Raw genomic sequence first — 18950 nt, forward strand, 5'->3', positions numbered from 1 at the left:
TTCAGAGGCCTCCTGTTTTGGGGACAGCATCCAGGGGCTGCAGCGGAGGGGGAAGCACTCCCCGACTTGGCAGGGATCCCACTGATGCTGGATTGCACATGGCATTAAGATGGTTGCTCTTGTGGCGGGAGCCTCCCCTGAGCACCTAAATGCTCCTACCCGCATCCCAGCTGCCTCCTCTCCCAGCCCCCTGCCCTGTCCAGCTGAGCCCTCCCTCAGAGTCTGGGTGCTGAGTGTCAGATGGGGAGGTCAGCAAAGGCCCCGAGCTGATGGGGCTGGGGAGCCCTGCCGCCTGGGGCTGGGGAGCAGGGCTCTGGTATCTGCCTAGGCCCCTGGAAGCTCAGAGAAGGAAGGGCAGCAGGGCCCTGTGGAGGATGGGGTCCCCATATTTCATTGCCTTGCCTATCCTGGCTTATGTGCCATGGGTGATGGGGCAGGCGGTGGGGGTTGGGAGGCCTCTGCAGGGTCTGGTGTATTTCTGTATGTCTTCTGTCGAGATTGGGCCCCTCTAATCCCAGATCCTCAGGGCACAGTGGAGTTGGCAGCCCAAAAATCTCCTGGTGCTCCCCTCTGTTCATTGTGCTTGGGAGAGTCCCAGCTGGACGGACATGTGCTCTGTCCATTGACTCTGCCCGTGGGGGTTCGTGGAGCGTATTCGGCTCCACACAATCCAGGCTGTGTGTGCCGGCTGGCGGAGGGAGGGGAGTGACTCGCTGCGCTAGGCCCATTCATCCTGCCCCGGGGGAAAGCCGGGAAGTCAGCTGTATGGTAATAGCCACCCCGCTGAACGGTGCAGGGGCTGAATGGAACAGAGGGGCAGATCCCACACAGGCTGCTAATCTGGCTGAGATCAACCGCCTGGTCACATGCCCACCCCACCGGGGAGAGCAAGGGGATGGGAGGTCTGGCCGTCTCCCTGCTACCTCCTGTGCATGTGTGCGCATGCGTCTAGTGCTGTGTGTGCTGTCAGTGTGGGTCACTGCTCTCCAGCTGGCTGCATTCTGCTTGGGGGCCGTGTGCGTGCATCGGTGGGGGTGTGTGTCGCTAGTTGTGTGTATTTGTGCCTCTCTGTGCAAGCCCTACCCATGCAGCTCAATCTCATGTCCCCCTTGCAGAGACGGGACAGGACCGTGTTCATGTGCAGAACAACCCCAGCAGCCCCGGCATGACATCAGGGACCGGAAACTCTGCCTCTACCGTCGCTGGCACTGCCCCCCAGAATGGTGAGAATAAACCACCCCAGGCCATTGTGAAGCCCCAGGTCCTGACGCATGTTATCGAAGGGTTTGTGATCCAGGAGGGGGCAGAGCCGTTCCCGGTACGCACCTTCTTCTTTTCCCCTCTTTGCGCTCTCTTCTCTTTGTGTTCTTGCTGGGACGCACGCACAGATCTCGCTCCAGCTCAGGCTTTTCCTGACACTAGCAGGAGTCTCCACCTAAGCACAGCACTGCAGTCAGCTCGGGAGGGGAGCGTTCACATCTGCTGGGAGGGAAGCAGACCCTTCCCTGGCAGCAGGGTGTTATGCTTGGCTGGGTGGGCTAATGGTTAGAGCACAGGACTGGGAGTCAGGGCTTCTGGGTTCCATTCCTAGCTCTACCACTGACGTGTGTGATCCTGGGTGGGTTACATAAGTGCTACTTTTCGATAGTGGCCTCTAAATTTGTGTGCCCAGTTTTAGACACTTTGGGCCTTGTGTTTGTGGTGCTGCGCGCCCACGGAGGGTGCTCAGCACTTCAGGGAATCAGGCCTTTGGTGTGTCCCCTGGGGCACCTGGGAACTAAGGCCCCAAGATCCATGGCTGATTTTGGAAAATGTGGGCCTTAGCCGCTCTGTGCCTGTGTTCCCACGTGAGCCATGGGGATAATGAGACTTTGGGAAGGGCTTTGTGAGGCGGGGGGAGGAGCACTAACCAAAGCGTTATGATTCGAACTATTCAAAAGTGCTTTGAAACCCTTGGATTCGCAGTATGCTATAGGTGAAAATGCAGAATGGCAAGATTTCCATTTGAGAGGGGCAGGGAATGACACGGTGGGGACACTTCTGGCATCGGTTTCAGTTCTGTTGTTAACTTATATATGTATAGGTTCTTGTAAATAACCTCCTTGGCTTCCTAGGAGAGCTCAGAAGTGCTTGGCATCTGTTAGAACTGGGAAGGTGAGGGGGATTCTAATCAGACCTTCAGCCTGAGGATAGACATTTTATTTCTAAAGAACCCCTCCCCACTTTGCCAAAGCATTTGGGTTGGGTGCAGACAAAATAGCAGGCAATGTGCATGGTGGAAAACGCTCCTGAGCCGGAGCAGCAGCTGCTGTGGTTAAAGGTTTCCATTCCAGCCTCTCAGCTTGCTCAGTCTCATCTCAGCCTGGTCTGGTCTCTGTCCAAAGGGGAATATTCAAGTTAGAGCAAAAACGGTTGTGCTGTTTTTGAGCTAGGGAATAAAATTAACTTTCCCTCATAACAAAAATAAAACGTCTTTCACCACCATCTTCCCTGGCAGGGCAGGAATCAGTCGGCACTGGGGAAAATCAGCAGAGACCTGACTGAGTTGTGAGCCTCTGCAAATTGCAGCAGATGAAATTCACCCCCACACAGAGGCCCAGCATGAGATACTTCCCCCTCCTAAACCTGGTCTCCTAAGTGGGATGCAAGGGGTGCCTAGGCCTTGTGCTGCCTGGGGTGGATTTCACCAATGCTTGTGCATTCATGTGGTTCTTTGACTAGGGCTCCAATCCTGCACAACTGTGCCGGGCCTGCTTGCAGCATGTGGGTAATGCAGGATCAGGGCCTGAGTGTGTATGCTGCATGGCTGAAGCAGGCTGCATGGAGCGTGCAGACTTGGCGCTGCAGCGGGGCAGGTTGGGATGAGGCACCGATTGCTGCACTCTGTGCGGAGGAATCCCTGCCCTCATGCACTGTGGAGGCACAGGAGAGGGGTGGTTTTCCCCAGGTGTGTGGGGCTGGGCAAATTATTGCAGCCTCTGGAATTTGCACGTGCTAATGCCAGTTTGCTGTGAGCTGGCAGAGCTGGGCTGCGAGCTGGCCTCGTGCCCTGCGTGCTTGCATATGGCAAGCTGAGCATTGTTACTCAGCTGGCCTGGGATTTCAGCTGGGGCGTGTGGAACGGAGCAGGCCTGGGATGCAATATGGCGGGGTGCCTGGACACTCAAACGTCCAGCTCCGCATCCCTTCTAGAGCAGGTTCAGCTGCGTGCGTTTGGCCCAGGGCTTGTGCCCCTGAGTTACGCTGCCAAGGAGACAGGGCTCTGAGCTAGGAGAGCCAGCTGGGGCAGCAAGGAGCATGACACAGGCAGTGTGCTTGGTCCTGAAGCAGGAGCCATGCTTTGCTCTGCATCAGCAGTGAATCCCCCCCACCCCACTGGCTGGCCCAGCAGAGCGACCTGGCTTTGTGGGTCCCTGCTGTCACCCTTCAGTGGCTGCGTCACAGAGCTGCTCGCAGACCTACCACTGCTGCTAGCTAGGGGAGCTTTCTTGCAGCTCACACCTCAAGGCCTGTGTGTTTGGAGCTGAAGGCCCAGTGTTCTAGTCCGGGCACACACCTGCAGGGAGTGCTGCCTAGCCCCCTCCTTTCCGCTACCCCAGGGCTCGCGGAGGTTTGCCAAGTGCCGGCCCCAGGCTGCAGCCCTCTAACCCATCTTGCCCTGTGTCTCCGGCTCTCCAGGTGGGGCGCTCTTCACTGCTCGTGGGGAATCTCAAGAAGAAGTATGCCCAAGGCCTCTTGGCTGAGAAACTCCCACAGCAGGACAATACAACCACCACTGACTCTGAAATGGAGGAGCCCTATCTGCAAGGTAGGCCCCGGCCAGCAGGGGCGCTAGAGAGCGGTGCCGCCTGCTGCTGCCCCTGCCACGCCACTAGTCTGGGCAGGGGCGACCCGTCGCTTTAGTCAAGAGCTGGGGTCGGGGGCTGCCTGCTCCCTCGGGAGCCCAGTGGGTGCTGAGGCTCAAATTACCCCACTGACCCCCCCCCCCCAGAGGGGGTGCTCTGGGATGGCCATTTTGTCCTGGGGAGGGCAGGGCAGCCCTTGGCATTGTCCCCCGTGCACTGAGGAGAGGGGGAGGAGAGGAAAGCAGGGGGAGACTGCAGGGACTAGGGCAGTGGGAGCAGGGGCTAGTGGTTAGAGCAGCAGACTGGGAGTCAGGAGACCAGGGGTCTGTTTGTCTCTCTGCCTTTACCCTCCTAGGTGACCCTGAGACAGTCACTTTTCCTGTTTGTGCCTTAGTTTCCCCACCCATAGGATGGGGGAGTGGAAATGATCCTGATCCCCTCCCAGGGGCCCTAAGGGCTCATTGAAGGCTGCAGAACCCTGGCAGGGGTGAGAAAAGATGCTGAAGGTGGAGAGCAAGGGAAGTGCAAAAGAAGGGGGCAGATAGGCAGGGAACTGAGGGGCAGCTGTGCTGGGGGAGCCTCCAGCTCTTAGGCTTCTGGGATGGGGGTCAGGGCCTGTTTCCCCTGGGGCCTTTCCAGGGTCCCTGGCCTGGCAGCCTGGTGTTGGGCGGGTTAGGGGCAAGGACACATGGGCGGAGTCATTGGAGCTGACTAGCAAATGGTTGCTGAGCAGCATGGGAAAGTGAGTGGGGGGTGGGCGGGGCGCGCGCACACGCGCACATAGAGGTAGAGGGGCCACAACACCCTGATGTTCTCCAGCTTCTCAAGGCTGCTGGGTTAAGAGGCAAGAACATCTTGGGGTCCCTGCATAGGCCAGACCCACAGGTGATGCTGCCCCAGGCACTGGGACTGACACTCATGTCTCCTCACCTGCCCACCCACTCAGAGCAGGACCCTGGGGTGCCCAGCTGGCCCGTAGGGCACAGAAGAGCCCGGTAACCAGAGAGCCGGGGTTTCTCTGGGGCAGCCGCATCCCTCGTGTTTGGCCTTTGAGGGGGAGGGAAACCTCAGGGCCATTAACCCCGTCACCTGGAGCAACTGAGGCACCTACCGAGAGCGGCCTGCTGGGGGGGAGGGGCTGTGTGGCCTGGGAGGAGAGCAGTCTTGCCTATGGTGGGTGGCTGTGCCTGTGGGGCTGGGGAGAGAGGAGCCTGTGCCTGGGAGCCTGCATAGGTGTTGGCTGTGCTGAAGGGGGTCGGGGGGGGTTGCGTGTGCCCAGGAGCCTGCGGGGGGGGTGGGGTATTGGCTATGTTGCGCAGTAGCTGTGCCGGGGGAGGTGGGGTGCCCGTGGGGCTGGGGGCTACGCCAGGGGTGGGGTTGGCCCATGTCCCTGAGGCTGTCCAGGCAGTGACTGATGCCCGCTGCATGCCAGGCGTGTGCGAGCCGTCACTAAGAGCTGGGTGTGTCTGTGTTGGTCCGTGTGTCCCGCTGTGTCCCCAGAATCCAAAGAGGAGGGGAACCCCCCGAAGCTGAAATGTGAGCTGTGCGGCCGTGTTGACTTCGCCTACAAGTTCAAGAGGTCCAAGCGCTTCTGCTCCATGGCCTGTGCCAAGAGGTAACCACCACTGGGCATTGCCCTGGCCCCCCGCCACTGCAGGGCAAGGCCACCTCGTATTGTCCAACCTCTTTGTCCAGGTCATCTCCACCGTGGAGCAAAGCTGCTGAGTCCTTCCCCTGCTCCCCAGTCCTCTCTGTATCATCTGCCCCATGGTGGGGCTATGGGCTCTCCATACAACGTGCTGGCAGGACAATGCTGTGGCTGGTCCTGAGCTGCCCTGGGCACCATCTGCACTCATCCTCGCACCGTGGAGAGCAGGGCAGGGATGTGAGGCCGCTGAACTGAGACCCCTTCACTGACCCGTTCCTGGCTTCCCCCGGCAGGTACAACGTGGGGTGCACGAAGCGGGTGGGGCTCTTCCACCCCGACCGCAGCAAGCTTCAGAAACCGGGGGGGGCCCCGCACGGGCGCCGCCGCACCTGCAAAGGAGCCTTACCTGTCCTCAGCAAGGACACCAAGAAACAGGTGAACTGCAGTGTAGCACGAGGGGACCCTGGGGGGTGACCCCAACATCCTTCCCTCCCCCAGGAGCCAAGCCATTGTCTATCCCTCCATGACCCTTGGCAAATCGCTGCCCTGCTAGTGCCCCCGGGGGGCCATCAGTGCTGCAGGGGAGGGGCCTGGGCAGATGGGGCTAGAAAGATGATAAAGATCAGTGAGCCCCATTGCCCAGCTGGCCCTGGGAGGAGCAGTAAGGGCCTGGTGGGAGGAGTGTGGGGGGGTCTGACATTGGGGATCAGAACCCAAGAGAACCTCTTGACAGACACTTGGCTCCCTGCTGAAGCTGGGACCAGAACTCAGGAGTTCGGGCTCCACCCTCCCAACAACTGGGCTGCCCTCCCCGCAGAGCCAGCAGTAGAAGCCGGGAGTCCTGCCCCGTTCTGACCGTTACACGGCCGTCCTCCCAGGGGGAGCAATAGGCTCTGGAGAAGAAGAGTCCGGGAAGGCCAGCATTGCACAGAGGTGTTTGCCCCCTTCCCTCCCCCCAGGCTGACTTGTCTCCCTGCCCTCCCTCAGACGCCAGTTTCCCTCTCGACGGGCTCGGTGCCGCTCTCTGTCACAGCATCGCTCCAGCTCAACCACAACCAGGAGGATTCCAGCCGCTGCTCCGACAACTCAAGCTACGAGGAGCCCCTGTCTCCCCTCTCAGCCAGCTCATCCACCTCGCGCCGGCGTCAGGGCGAGCGCGACCTGGAGCTGCCTGACATGCACATGCGGGACCTGGTGGGCATCGGGCACCACTTCCTGCCCAGCGAACCCACCAAGTGGAACGTAGAGGATGTCTATGAATTCATCCGCTCCTTGCCAGGTGAGGGACCTTCACGGCCTTGCCCCCTACCTGGCCACATGGGCCCTGGGCCAGCGGGATCTTTGAGGCCTGCATGTATGGAGGTTGCTTTGCCCACTGCTGACATGCACCCAGCTCTGGGGTGGAGCATAGCAGCTGTTCTGTGCTACCCAGTGGGGAAGAGGAGGGGTGAGCTGGAAGTTAGCATGCAAGGGGTGAAGGGCCCAGGGGAGCCATGCTTTGTTGACTCCAAAGGAGAAGCTAGTGAGCAGGTTTGAGCTAGAGCAAACCAATCTGTCCCCAAATCAGAGAGAGTTTCTGGCCCTGAAAAACCCTCCCGCCCTCCCCTCCTACGCTGACCCTGAGAGCCTGCCTCCATCGCTAGGGCCTTGGACAGGCCACTGCCCCTCCCCTCCCCCGCTCTCCCCAATGAGGAAGCTGATCTCTGTCCGAACTTGCCAGCCTGCTGTCAGTCTGTCCTGCAGGGTTTGCCCAGGGCCGTTCCTCCACCCCTTCACTTCTCCGGACCTCTGCCGTGAGCCCCCTGCCATCCCGCTCCTTTGTCCCCACCTGTCACATCCATGCTCGTTGTGAGATGCCCCGACCTACACCTGTGACGCTCCCCACAACAAGCTCGTGGGCATCTGCCTGGCAGGGGGTTAGTCTGGGCCTCACTGTGGGGGAGAGGAGTATTCCCACCCTCCCCCTGCCGGAAGCGAGGCGCCCCGGGCAACCCGTGCTTACTGCCTTTCCAGTGGGAGGCATCATGACACTGCACACACCCTGCTTCTGTCCTTCCTGACATCACTAGACACGTGCCAGTTATGAACTGTACACCCCCACGCTCCATTGCTAAACTGCAGCCACCTCTGGGGTGGGACACGAGCTATTCCACAGCTCACAGCAACAGAGTTGGACGGGAAGAAAAACGCTGTAGGCATTTATAACTGCCACGGGACCACAGGGATGCCTCACCTGAGCTGGGGTGTGGCCATGGTGCCTGAGCTAACATTATCAGGATCTGTTTTATTTCTCTGCTAAGAAGAAGGTGCCAGCACAAGTGAGGCAGCCTTAGAGGGGACAGCACCCCCTGGCAGGCATCCTACAGCTCCCGTCCAGCCTGCCCTAGCATAGATCTGCTGGGGGTAAGGAGGTGGTGATGGCTCCTCAGAGGAGAGAGCGGTGCCCCGGGGAGGGGGCATGTGCTGGGAGTGGGGCAGTGGAAGGCTGGGCTGGTGCCTGCACTCATTATCTGGCTGGCTCCCTGCAGGGTGCCAGGAGATCGCGGAGGAGTTCCGTGCCCAGGAGATCGACGGGCAGGCCCTGCTGCTGCTGAAGGAGGATCACCTCATGAGTGCCATGAACATCAAGCTGGGCCCGGCGCTGAAGATCTATGCCCGCATTAGCATGCTTAAGGACTCATAGAGCCATGCCTGGCATGGGGCAGCCCGCCCGGACGCTCCCACGCAGGGCAGACACACCTGCCTATGGAGGCCCTTTGGGGACAGGCTTTAGCCGTCACAAGGAGGTGGGGGGGACAACACTAGGCCCACGAGCTCCCTGTGGCTGGGGTCTGATGCCTGGAGAGCCCTTTTCTTCCCACCTCCCTGGGGGGGGTGAGGGGACTCTGGCTTATGGGGCTGTACATATTCCGTAGCATTAGCTTCCCCTCCTGCAATCCCAGCCTGCCCTGCAGTGGGCGGGGAGGGGCTGTTACAGGGGCGGTCGCTGGCAGTAGGCAGGGCTGGGATGAGGCCGCCCTACTCACTGGCTGTGATATGCCCCATGCCCCTCTCCATCTCCTCAGCGGGCAGTTCCCCCCCTCCCCCCCCCAAACCGCAGCCTTGCTACCCCCGGGAGAGGCTGAGGGGCTTTCGCTGGCCCCAGCCACCAGCTCTTGATGCCAAACAGGATGATTGCCTTAAAGTTGGGTGTGGGTGAGGTGCCAGGCAGTGTCATGTCCGTCCATCTTCCCTCCCCCCCCCCCCCCCCCAGCAGCCAGCCAGGTCCCATCTGCCACGTGGGGCAGAGGCTGTGGCTGTGGCAGCCTATCCTCTGGCTCAGACTGTTACCTCGAAAGCCAGCGTCTCCCAGTGTGGATGTCTCCTGGGCTGCGGGGCCCTGCACCTGGGACAGCCCGGGGGCGAGCGGGCTCCTGGCCGGCTGTGTGTGCACGAGAAGCCCGCACCCCTTGGCCGGGCACTGCATTGCAGCAGGGCCTGCTGTGCTCCTGGGGCGTGGCACCCCGGCTGCGTACCACAAGCATATCCGTCCTTGTTAGCTGGAGGTGGCAGCCGGGTGTGTCCCTCAGCCTCCCAGCGCCCCCGTAGCTGGTTAATGCCTGCACGCGCAGAGCCCTGTCCTAAACTGGTTTAAGGCTGGGGGCCACAGGCCTCCCCATGGGGCCAGCTCTGGTTTTTCCTCAGCCCGTCTCAAGCTGCCCTAATGCTGCTTAGGTGCCTGCGAGAATCATCCCTCTCTTAAGAGGGGACGAGACATGCCAGCCTCCCCCTGCACTAGGGAGCAGCTCCTGGGGCTAGATTGTTGCTTCCCCAGGGCAGGGCTGGGAAGGTCTTTTTAAAACCCTTTTTTCCTGTTGTTTTTAATAAACATTAAAAAAAAAAAATACAAAAAAAACCAAACGTCAGTGGGGGGGAGCTAGTGGAGGGGCTAGGAGCAAGGTTAGTAACAGGAGCAGGGGCTCGCGGCGGGATGGAGTGCACCGTGACCCCCTGGAGCCCCACTGCCTCAGTGCTGGTTGGATGCTGGGGGGGCTGGGCCTCAGGTCCACCGGGAGCAGAGCTGGAAATGGGAGGAGGAGCCACTGTTGTCTCCCTCCCTCCCCCCACTGCAGTGGAGGGGTGTTCACAGCCCCACTGGACCCAGCCTGGGCTGGAGCTGGGGCAATCCCCAAGGCAGGGGCATGTGGAGAGCAGTTGCGCTGTGGTTTCTGGTGCTGGGCAGCTCCCAGCGCTGCCATTCTTTTCACATCTGAGAATATTTTTCAAAACAGAAACTTCCATGCCACAAAGTTGGATTTTGTGGCAGCGGTGACCCTGCCAGCCACCTACCGTGGCACTGGAGGGGGACAAAAATGTGGCAATCACCCCATGAAAAAATGCCCAGCCTCTGCCAGGCAACAAACAGGAGCAGCCTCCTCCCATGTGTCAGGGAAAACCCTGCAACCCCCTGGTTGCTCAAACTTAGTTTGTGACAAATGCCTGTTTCTTGGCTAAATATTCGAACAGCTCCCCTGTGCCCTGCCCATCTCCTTCAGGGCGCAGTATTCATGGGCCCCAGCAGATGCTATCTCAGCTCCTCCCTGACTTTAAGGGGTCTAGCTTCACACGGATGTGTAAGGCAGTGCAGGGCTGGTACCCCTGTTGTACAGAGGGGAAAGTGAGGCACAGAGCGAGTAAGGTGCAAATCCCCAAAGGTATCGAATGTGTTGAGCCCAATGGAAGTTAGGTGCTTCAATGCCTCTGAGGAGCTGGGCTGCTGTGTCTTACCCACAGGCAGGCCCTGGTGAAGCAGGGAACAGAACCCCGCTCTCTCCCATCCCAGCCTGGAGCCCCCCTCCCTTGGGGTGCCACTCACATGCTCTCGCTGCTGTTGGCAGCGGTTTAGGTTCCGGCAGCCAGCAAGGAGCGTGTGCTCTCTGCCCTGACGTGCTCTCCCAGGCTGCAGAGCAGAGGAACTGAGTGTGCGCCTGCCACCGGGGAGCTACTGGTGAACTGCAGGGCCCAGATGGCTAATGCCTGCCCTCAGCAATTCCTGCAGAGGTGCTGCGTGCTCCCCTTCACTTCAGTGGGAGCAGATGCTGCTCACTGGCTGCAGAATCCAGCCAACAGCTCCAAAAACCCCCAGTCCTGGCTCAGTGACCATCTGTCCACACACCCCACCGCTTGCTTGCTTGCGAGGGTCATCACAAGACTGCTAGTGGGGCAAAGAAGGGAGTGGGGAGCTTAGCACCTTGTTAGAATACAGTCTGGCACCTGCCCAGCTGGAGTTTAGAGGCACTTTAAATCTCCCTCTGGATTTCATTGGCTCTGGACTGTGGCTCCTGGTGTGCTGGGGAGATGCAGGATGGGGAAGGTCACAGTGCGGCCGGGATCCAGGCTGTCTCTGGTGCTATGCAGTGTTTCCAGGCACAGGGATGGGGGAGTGTTAACCTAGCAGCTGATCACAAACTGGGAGGCTGCAAACACCACAAGGGCTCAGGGAATGATCCAGCAGGTGCGGGGCAGGTTAGAAAATCAAGCCAGGCCACTCCAGGTGGATGGTTTTAGAAACGGGTCTGATACAACAGCTGGAGTTGGCCTGGGCCATGCTAATAAATGGAGAGCCAGTGCGGGCAGGGGGCTTCACACCATGGAGCAAGGGCGATGGCTGCGTCGGTGCTGGAGGGAGGTGGCACAATCTGGCGGGTCAGAGGTAAGGAGCAGAGACAATGGGGGAAGGGTTAAAGGGGCTAGGCCAGGGGCTGCTGGACCCATCTACAAGCGCACCAAGCAGAGAGAGCTATTCACACAGTGCCAGGACTGCCAGTAACGGTAAACGAGACAGGGACCCACCACCACAGCGAGAGCGCCTGAGTCATGGAGCCGGCTCCCGGGTGGCCTCGCCCGATCTCAGCTAAAGTAGGGCAGCCCCTGGCGCCTGGACTGCGGACAACCCTCCTGCCCTGCTTGGGTGATTTCGTGCGGCTTCCTGCCTCTGATCTCTGACCTCCAGGGCCTAGGCTGCGTGTGGTGCCACACGTGAATCCGTGGGGCGCGGCGTTGGCCTGCTGGCAGCACCAGGCATTGTGTCCTGCGCAGGTGGGGCAGCCCCCTCTGCCTGCAATAACGGGGTGCTGTGGGGAACCTCAGGCTGACCCCCCCGGCGGAACGCCCATCCAGCTGCAGGGCTCTGGCTGCCTAGGAAAGGGTTAACTCGGGGGGTGGGGGGGCTGTGGGCATGGTTCCCCCAGTACACACACTGTAAGGGGGCGAGGGACCCTGTGCGGGGGGGGGGAGGGGGGGGAAATGCCAGGGGTCAGCGCAGTGCGCGGAGGGACTGCTGAACACGAAGGGCACCTGAGCCGAGAGCGGCCCCCCCCCCCCCCCCCCGGTGACAACCCGTCGGGGTCAGTGTGGCAGGGGATGGCGCAACCGCCGGGCACTGGCGCTGCACGCGGGCCTGCCTCCTCCGCCTCCTCCTCCTCCTCCTCCCTGCACCAGGCTCGGCCTGGGGCCGCCGCTGCCGTTTCTGAGCCTCTGCTGACACCTAATGGCTGTGCATCGAAACTACAGCCCTGAACTGGCACAGGACTGTAAACCCAGGCATGGGCCTAACCCACTGGGCTGTCTACACACAACACGTGCTAACCCAAGGGCCCAGCATGGGGTGGCGGGGCTGAGCCAGAGTCAAGCTGCGACCCGGGTTCAAGCCCTGTTGCGTTACAGCATAGATTACCCCCACCTGATTCTGCTCTGAGTGCGAAAAGGGTCCCACACTCCCACATGCCAACTGGCTTTGGCCTCTGGACAGCCAAGTTTGGTGACCAGACACATGGTCAGAAAGGCCCATCGTGCTCCTCTGACCTGCGCATCGTAGGCCACAGCCCTTCACCCACCCACTCCTGGCCTAGCCTCTGGCTAAGCTACTGATGGCCTCACAGCACGGTTTAAAGGCCTCACGTTCCAGGGACTCCAGTAATGACACTAGGTCAAACCTGCAAGGGGCCCAGGCCTCGTGCTACAGAGGAAGGCACCCCCTGGGTCTCTGCCAGTTTGACCTTGGGGAAAATTCCTTCTTCAAGTGCTTTCTCACATCCAGTCCACGCCAGCGGTGTGCACAACGCGTGCATGGGCACCGAAGCTTTTTCCCTGTGGTACCCATCGTGCCAGCGCTAGTGCCCTCTGGAGCACCTGAAATAATTTTTGAACCTACCTCAGAGCACTCACTCACCCCTTCGAGCATAGGATCCCAGCATGTGGGGTGCACCCCCCCCTATGGGGGCAGGGAGGAACATTCAGGGGGAAGCAGCAGGGTCCAGGCCAGCTCCCACAGGGGGTGGGAGGGAGTACCACCCAGCCTGCTGGAGGCTAGAAGTTGTATGGTTCGGGTTAGTGACTTTGCATTTTGAGGTCAGGGCAGATATCTCAGGCTGCCTGGCAGGATGCCAAGAGCTTTGTTCTGCCTAGTAACAGCTAGAAAGGCGGGAAAAATCCCTGTGATCAGATGGGTCTGATCTCACTGGGAAGAGTGTCTGTAAGGAGAGCAGCCCCAAAGGCTGTTGCTGTCCATGTGAGTGGCAGTCGTGTGTGCGTGTCCCGTCTATTGGTACACAGACAACGAGGGGCTTACGAAGAGGCAAGGCTGTCCTGTCCAGTGTTCCTGAGAGGCTGAGACCATCACCCTGGGGAGGACAACGTCTGCCCTTATCCCTGACAGGGTGTCAGCGGCCTGGAGGATGAAGATAAACCGTAACGTGGTTAGTTAATTCAGGTTTATTTCCCCTTAGGAATCCTGTTGCACATTTATTTTTTTGTTTACCCATTGAATAAAACTCTTTGTGAAGTCATCCGGGATCAGGCCTCCTTCATTCCACTCCCGGTGATAGATACGGGCAGGGTCCCAAACTCACACCACCAGAGAAGGGGTTTTCAGAGCCAAAGTCAGATTTCTCCCTTCTTGGTCTATCACTGCTCTGCCCGGAGTTCTGCTCTGGCCTCACCTGATGGCCTGGCTGCAGAACCTGGCTGAGGCCTTGGCACCTAGCTCAGCTGCAGCACCTGGTCCCTAGCTCGTAAACCAACAGGGATCCTCCAGGGCTGCTGAGCCGAGCCGAGCCAAGCTCTGGCCCCTATCACCACAAGCAACCCTGTCATACCTTCCTGTCCTAGCATGAAGTATCCCCATTATTTTCCCCCAATCTTTTATCATACAAGAGTTTTTCCAGGCCCCTAATTGCTTGTCACCTGTCTCTGAACTCCCTCTAATTCTGCAATATCTTTTTTGACACATGGTGACCAGTACTACAAACAATGGTACAAATAAGACTCTCATTGATTTATATACAGTAAAACCTCAGAGTTATGAACACCAGAGTTATGAACTGACCAGTCAACCACACACCTCATTTGGAACTGGAAGTACACAATCAGGTAGCAGCAGCGACACAAACAAATAAACATAGTACACTATTGTGTTTAAATGTAAACTTACTAAAAAAAATAAAGGAAAACTTAAAAAAAAATTGATAAGGTAAGGAAACTATTTCTGTGCTTGTTTTGTGTAAATTAAGATGGTTAAAACCAGGATATTTCTTCTGCTTAGTAAAGTTTTAAAGCTGTTTTAAGTCAATATTTAGTTGGAATCTTTTGAAAGAACCACCATAACATTTTGTTCAGCATTATGAACATTTCAGAGTTATGAACAACTTCCATTCCTGAGGTGTTCATAACTCTGAAGTCCTAGTGTAATGGCATTAGAATATATTCTGCGTTATTCTCCATCTCATTTCTTATATATTCTAACATCTTGCTTGCTTTCTTGACCGGGGCTTGTTTTGAGCACATGTTTTCATGGAAAGGCCTACAATAATGGCCCAGTCCCTTTCCTGAACTGATTAATTTAAATTAATGAGAGTAACTGCCTAACCTGCTTTTAGGCGCTTTGCGAAGTCCACTAGATAGTTACTGAAAATCCCCTGAAAATCTGGCCACTGGTAACTTTTTAATTATCAAGTTGCTCAAGCAACTTCTCTTTTGACACCTCAATCTCTATTTAATACTAGAAAAGGGCAGGACTGGGGTAGGAATTTCTCCAGCCATCTCTGGAGTGACTGATGGAAAGAAATAATTTAGCTTCTCAGCAATTTTCCTAAATTGATCTCTTTAGCCCCTGGTGATCCAGCAGGCAACGTGCCTTCTGTGATATGCAGTACTTAAAGAATTTCTTGTTTTTGCACCTTTAGCTAGTTGCTCAGGGGACTAGGTACATCCAGGCACCAGCAAAGCAAGCTCCCCAGTCACACATTGTTCTTGGCCAGTATACCTTGCTCACCCCCCCAGCTTATGGGTGAGGAGTTCAATGTGCATAACCACTCTTGGCCACTCTGCTGGGCCCAGCAGTAAATGTGCCAGTGTGTGCCAATAAGGGAGATTTTTTTTTTTTTTGTGATTTGCAGTCCTGTCCATTAAGAATTCAAGTGAGATCAGGAGCTACCTCAGCCACTTGGGGAAATTAGAAACAAGTTAATTAGAAACAGGTATATTTACATTGTTTGTTTGAAACAAGGTCTTGTCTTTATCACATGCTAGTGTCTAGGGCTGTGTGAAATGTTTTGGCCAAAATTTTTAGACAAAAAAATAAAAGCAATTTGGGTGACATTGATAGTTTTGCAAATTCATGTTGGTTTTGCTGAATTGTGTGGGAAGAATGATTTAGATTTTTCAGTGTGAAACAACTTTGTTTTAAAATTAAATTTTAATTTTCAAAATTGAACACTGTGATATATCGAGAGCAGCAGGAGAGGAGGCAAAGGGAGGTATATCAGCCCCAGGATGATCAGGGCTTTATTCCCTGCAGCCTAACTGGAGTCATGAGGGGGCAATTAGGAGCCAGCTGAGGCCAATTAGGAATCAGCCAGGTGCTCCATAAAAGGGCTCCGCCCCAAACCCAACCGGGCACAAGCTGGAGGAAGCAGAGGTGCTGTGCTGTGCTGTGCTGTGCTGTGCGGTGCTGTGCGGAGCGGAGCGGAGCGGAGCAGCAGACCAAAGTGTGGGAGAGTGGTGGAACCCCTGAAGGAGGTACTGAGCCCAGCAAGGGGCGGCAAGGACTTAGGGCCTGAGAAGGCCAGAAGGATTGAGGGGGGGGAAAGTAGCCCAGGGGAAGAGGCTGCAGCTCCAAAATACAGAGCCAGCAGTCTACAGCTGCTGTTCATAGGGCCCCTGGGCTGAGACCTGGAGGAGCGGGTGGGCCTGGGTCCCTCTCCCCGTCCCGCAGGGAAGATGGGATGATGGGCACCTTCCTGGCCCCCCAATGGGAGCAAAGCATAAGATCCACTGGGGGAAGCCGGCCATCTGCCACAACACTTAAAAACCTTAATTCAAAGCTAAACTTCTGGGGATTATGCTAAATGTTTAGTTCCACCTGAAAATGTTTCTTTAGACTTTTCAATTAGCTAAAAAGCTTTTAAAAATTCATTGTTTGATCTGAAATGAGTTTTTTTTTTTTTTTTTTTTTTTTTTTTTTAATTTCTTGGTGCCAAAAGAATTGTTCACACAGCTCTACTTGTCTTCCCTCTGGATTCTGAAATTTAAAAGAGGTGTGTCAGTTGACTATTCCACTGGTAGGTGATTTTTCTGGGATTTAGAGTCTGAGCAGATGGAAGTATCTCTCCCATGAGCAATGAGACCATTTCCTAGAGTGCTATCATGTTATGAAATGTTCTCAGTAAGTGGATTGTACTGAGTTTCTTTCTGTACTGCTAGTGTGTTCTCTAAAGCTGTTCAAGTGGTTGACACTTATTGCATCTAAACTGCTTTACTCAACAGCTATTGTATTTGAGTGGTAAATTGTGTCAGCAGCTCTCTCCCATGACTGCCTGGAGAGACACAGCTACAACTACACTGCATATACATTTACACAGCAGCAAAACAAACATAGCACAACAGGGTTTACATTGCAAATATGGATCTTTCTCAGTGAGCCCTCACTAAAACACTACTCAGTCTCCTCTGTACCCATAGCTCATCTTAGACATCTTGGGGTTCAAGGTTAATAGTGGAAGTGCCAGGATAGATGCCTCTTGAGCTTTTTGTTGCATGTAAGCAGTAGTGTGACCAATTGTCTCTAGTAGGGCAGGACACTCCCAAAATATACGCTTCAAGTCCTGGTCCCAGGCTGAATGACTCTGGGACAGCATTTGTCCTGGATTCCCTGCAGCACTGTTCCATGCCTGTCTGAGGCTCTGGGTGGCGCCAGCCTCTTCCCAGTAGGGGTTGTGGGGTCTCAGATGGGCCTTAGCCCCTCCCCTTTGCCATGACGCTCTGCCTCCTACTCCTCCTCTTTCCCCTGAGGCCCCGCCCAGAAGCTGGAGCTGGGCAGTAGTTGTCCAGGGAGCCAGGGCCGCTGTGGGTAGCCCTACAGGGCACCCCGGCAGTGGGGACACGGGCTGGGGACTGCTCTGAGGCACCCTGCCACCCACCCGGGGCAGGTGGAGGATCCACAGCTCCCCACAGCAGCACAGGCCCCCTGGGTGACTCTTACCACTGTCCAGCTCTGACTTTGGGCCTACTCTAGTAAGCAGGCCCTTTTATTTTATAATCCTCTCAGTTCCAAGTAACTGGCCATAAGCCACCTTTACATCAGAAAGTAGGTTGTATTTTGCAGCTTGCTAACTAACACATTTTAACTGTCGTGATTCTAAACATGTAGAGCAGACTTATTGCAAATGAATCCCTCTAAGCTTAACTGTGACCAGCTAGTATGTTTTTTTTAAACAAGCTTACCCTCTCTACAGTAGGTGCAAAGTGTTGTTTAAAGTCATACTAGTTAAAACATGCTAGATAAAATAGGTTGTTTTAGAAATGTATTGTTTTCTATTCTAGGCATGCTAGAGTCTCAAAAGTTCTCATTTGAGCAGTATGTTTGCAGCAACCGCAAAATATCAGATAGCACAGCAGGACCCATGACTTTTTATCATTGAGCACAACTAGTACAGACTACATTTGAATTCTGACTCCATTAATATCTGCCATAGTTTATCTACTTTTAATTTCCTCATCTGGCTTAGAAATAATCATCCTGCTGACAGAACACAGGAAGTGCAGAGGTACTAGCATTGCCTGGTACCTACAGACAAGTGCATAAATTAGCAGGTTACAGAAAGTTTGAGTTGAACAGAACCCCATTATTAAGATGAATGTGAGATGGAACAAGCTATATTAAAATATACCTATATATTTTAAGAAATGTTTTATGCAAATTTGGTGCTAATATGAAGCAACTGTAAGACTCCTTTTGATCAAAGTTCTGCAGCTCTCCAGTGTCCTTGAACTCACCCAAAGACTAGGCAGATTACTTTTTTTTTTTTTTCAGCAGATTGAGTGTGCAAAATGTTTCTTTTTCATCTGATAGCAATGCTCTTGTTTCAGGGAGCTGAATAGCTGAGCTGCTTCTCTGGAATTAGAAATATAGGCAGTGTATGTAGAGAGACTTATGGTTTAAACTGCCTGAACATTTTAATTCTAAAGGGTCATTTTCAATTAATAACTTAATGTTTTATCTGTTTGCCTGACATTGGACACATTTGCACTCAGTCTGAAATTTTCATGAAAAATGGCTGAGCCACTTTCAACCAGAAGCTGTATAAAGATGTGCTTTTCTGCTAACAAAGAATGTAACTTTTTTTTTTCTGAGTAGCTTTAGCACTTCATCAGCAGATGAGGGAAACTTGAAATATGACAGGGACTTAGAGCCTAGGTTGTTAGATGTGCCTTTAATTGGCTCACTGCAAATCAGATTTGATTTAGCCCAGTTACAGGGATTTAAAACTGTACTTTGCACATAGAGACTGAATTATGTTAAATGATTGAATTAAGGATATCAACATTCTATTGACACTGTGCATACCTGAAAATATCAATGGAAAAATGTTGAATAGATGTTTAAGGACCCTACTGGTTGTGCACATACATGCAATACAAAGTGGAGTGAAATTTCAGGTTTAATAGGTAGAAGACTGTGGGACATGATTAGTAAAAGTGTGTTGTGAAAGAAGGCAGGGCTCAAAAAGTAAGCATATCAGTAGGTGTAGTCTTATCCTGCCAGCTGCTTAGCTGTTATCAGCTCACCATGTTCTTTAGGCATCATGGTAGAAATGAGCCTTCAGATCATAGATGTATAGGACTTGAAGGGACCTTGAGAGATCTTCTAGTCCAGTCCCCTGCACTCAAGGCAGGACTAAATATTATCTAGATACTTGAAAGCAGATAGGCCAGTGGCTTTATGTATATTTTGTGAAATAATTTTTGCATAATGGACAGCATGAGAGAGAGCTCAAAGGTTCTTGTGGGAGAAGTGGACAAGTAAGTGACTTTTAAACACGAAGTATACTGTAATCCACATTACTGAAGAGAAATTCTGGTTTTCATGGAGATACTGGCCAGTAAGGGAACAGGCAAAATATTATTCTGTAGTGTGTAAG

The 18950-nt window shown here is 54.8% G+C and overlaps 2 protein-coding genes across 10 annotated transcripts in view; both read left to right on the forward strand.

Annotated features, from left to right (window-relative positions):
- PHC2 (polyhomeotic homolog 2) overlaps positions 1-10507 on the forward strand; it is a 57344-nt gene extending 46837 nt beyond the window's left edge. For all 5 annotated transcript variants that reach the window (XM_067566329.1, XM_067566325.1, XM_067566327.1 and 2 more), the window contains 6 exons: positions 1116-1318; positions 3679-3808; positions 5346-5460; positions 5787-5928; positions 6481-6772; positions 8022-10507. In XM_067566329.1, the coding sequence (XP_067422430.1) occupies positions 1116-1318; positions 3679-3808; positions 5346-5460; positions 5787-5928; positions 6481-6772; positions 8022-8176 (1037 nt within the window). In that variant the 3' untranslated portion in view covers positions 8177-10507. The remainder of the gene's footprint in view (positions 1-1115; positions 1319-3678; positions 3809-5345; positions 5461-5786; positions 5929-6480; positions 6773-8021) is intronic.
- Positions 10508-15463: 4956 nt separating this feature from the next.
- Positions 15464-18950, forward strand: part of SLC45A1 (solute carrier family 45 member 1) — a 50410-nt gene continuing 46923 nt past the window's right edge. For 3 of the 5 annotated variants that reach the window (XM_067566330.1, XM_067566335.1, XM_067566333.1), the window contains exon 1: positions 16076-16091. The gene's annotated coding sequence lies outside the window, so the exon portion shown is untranslated. Of the gene's footprint in view, positions 15550-16074; positions 16092-18950 lie in introns of those variants that run through there. The other 2 variants (XM_067566332.1, XM_067566334.1) reach the window with 2 other exon arrangements.

Source organism: Emydura macquarii, unplaced genomic scaffold (genome assembly GCF_026122565.2).
Source record: "Emydura macquarii macquarii isolate MOO-44397 ecotype Brisbane River unplaced genomic scaffold, CSIRO-AGI_Emac_v2 contig_2768, whole genome shotgun sequence".
NCBI lineage: Eukaryota > Metazoa > Chordata > Testudines > Chelidae > Emydura > Emydura macquarii.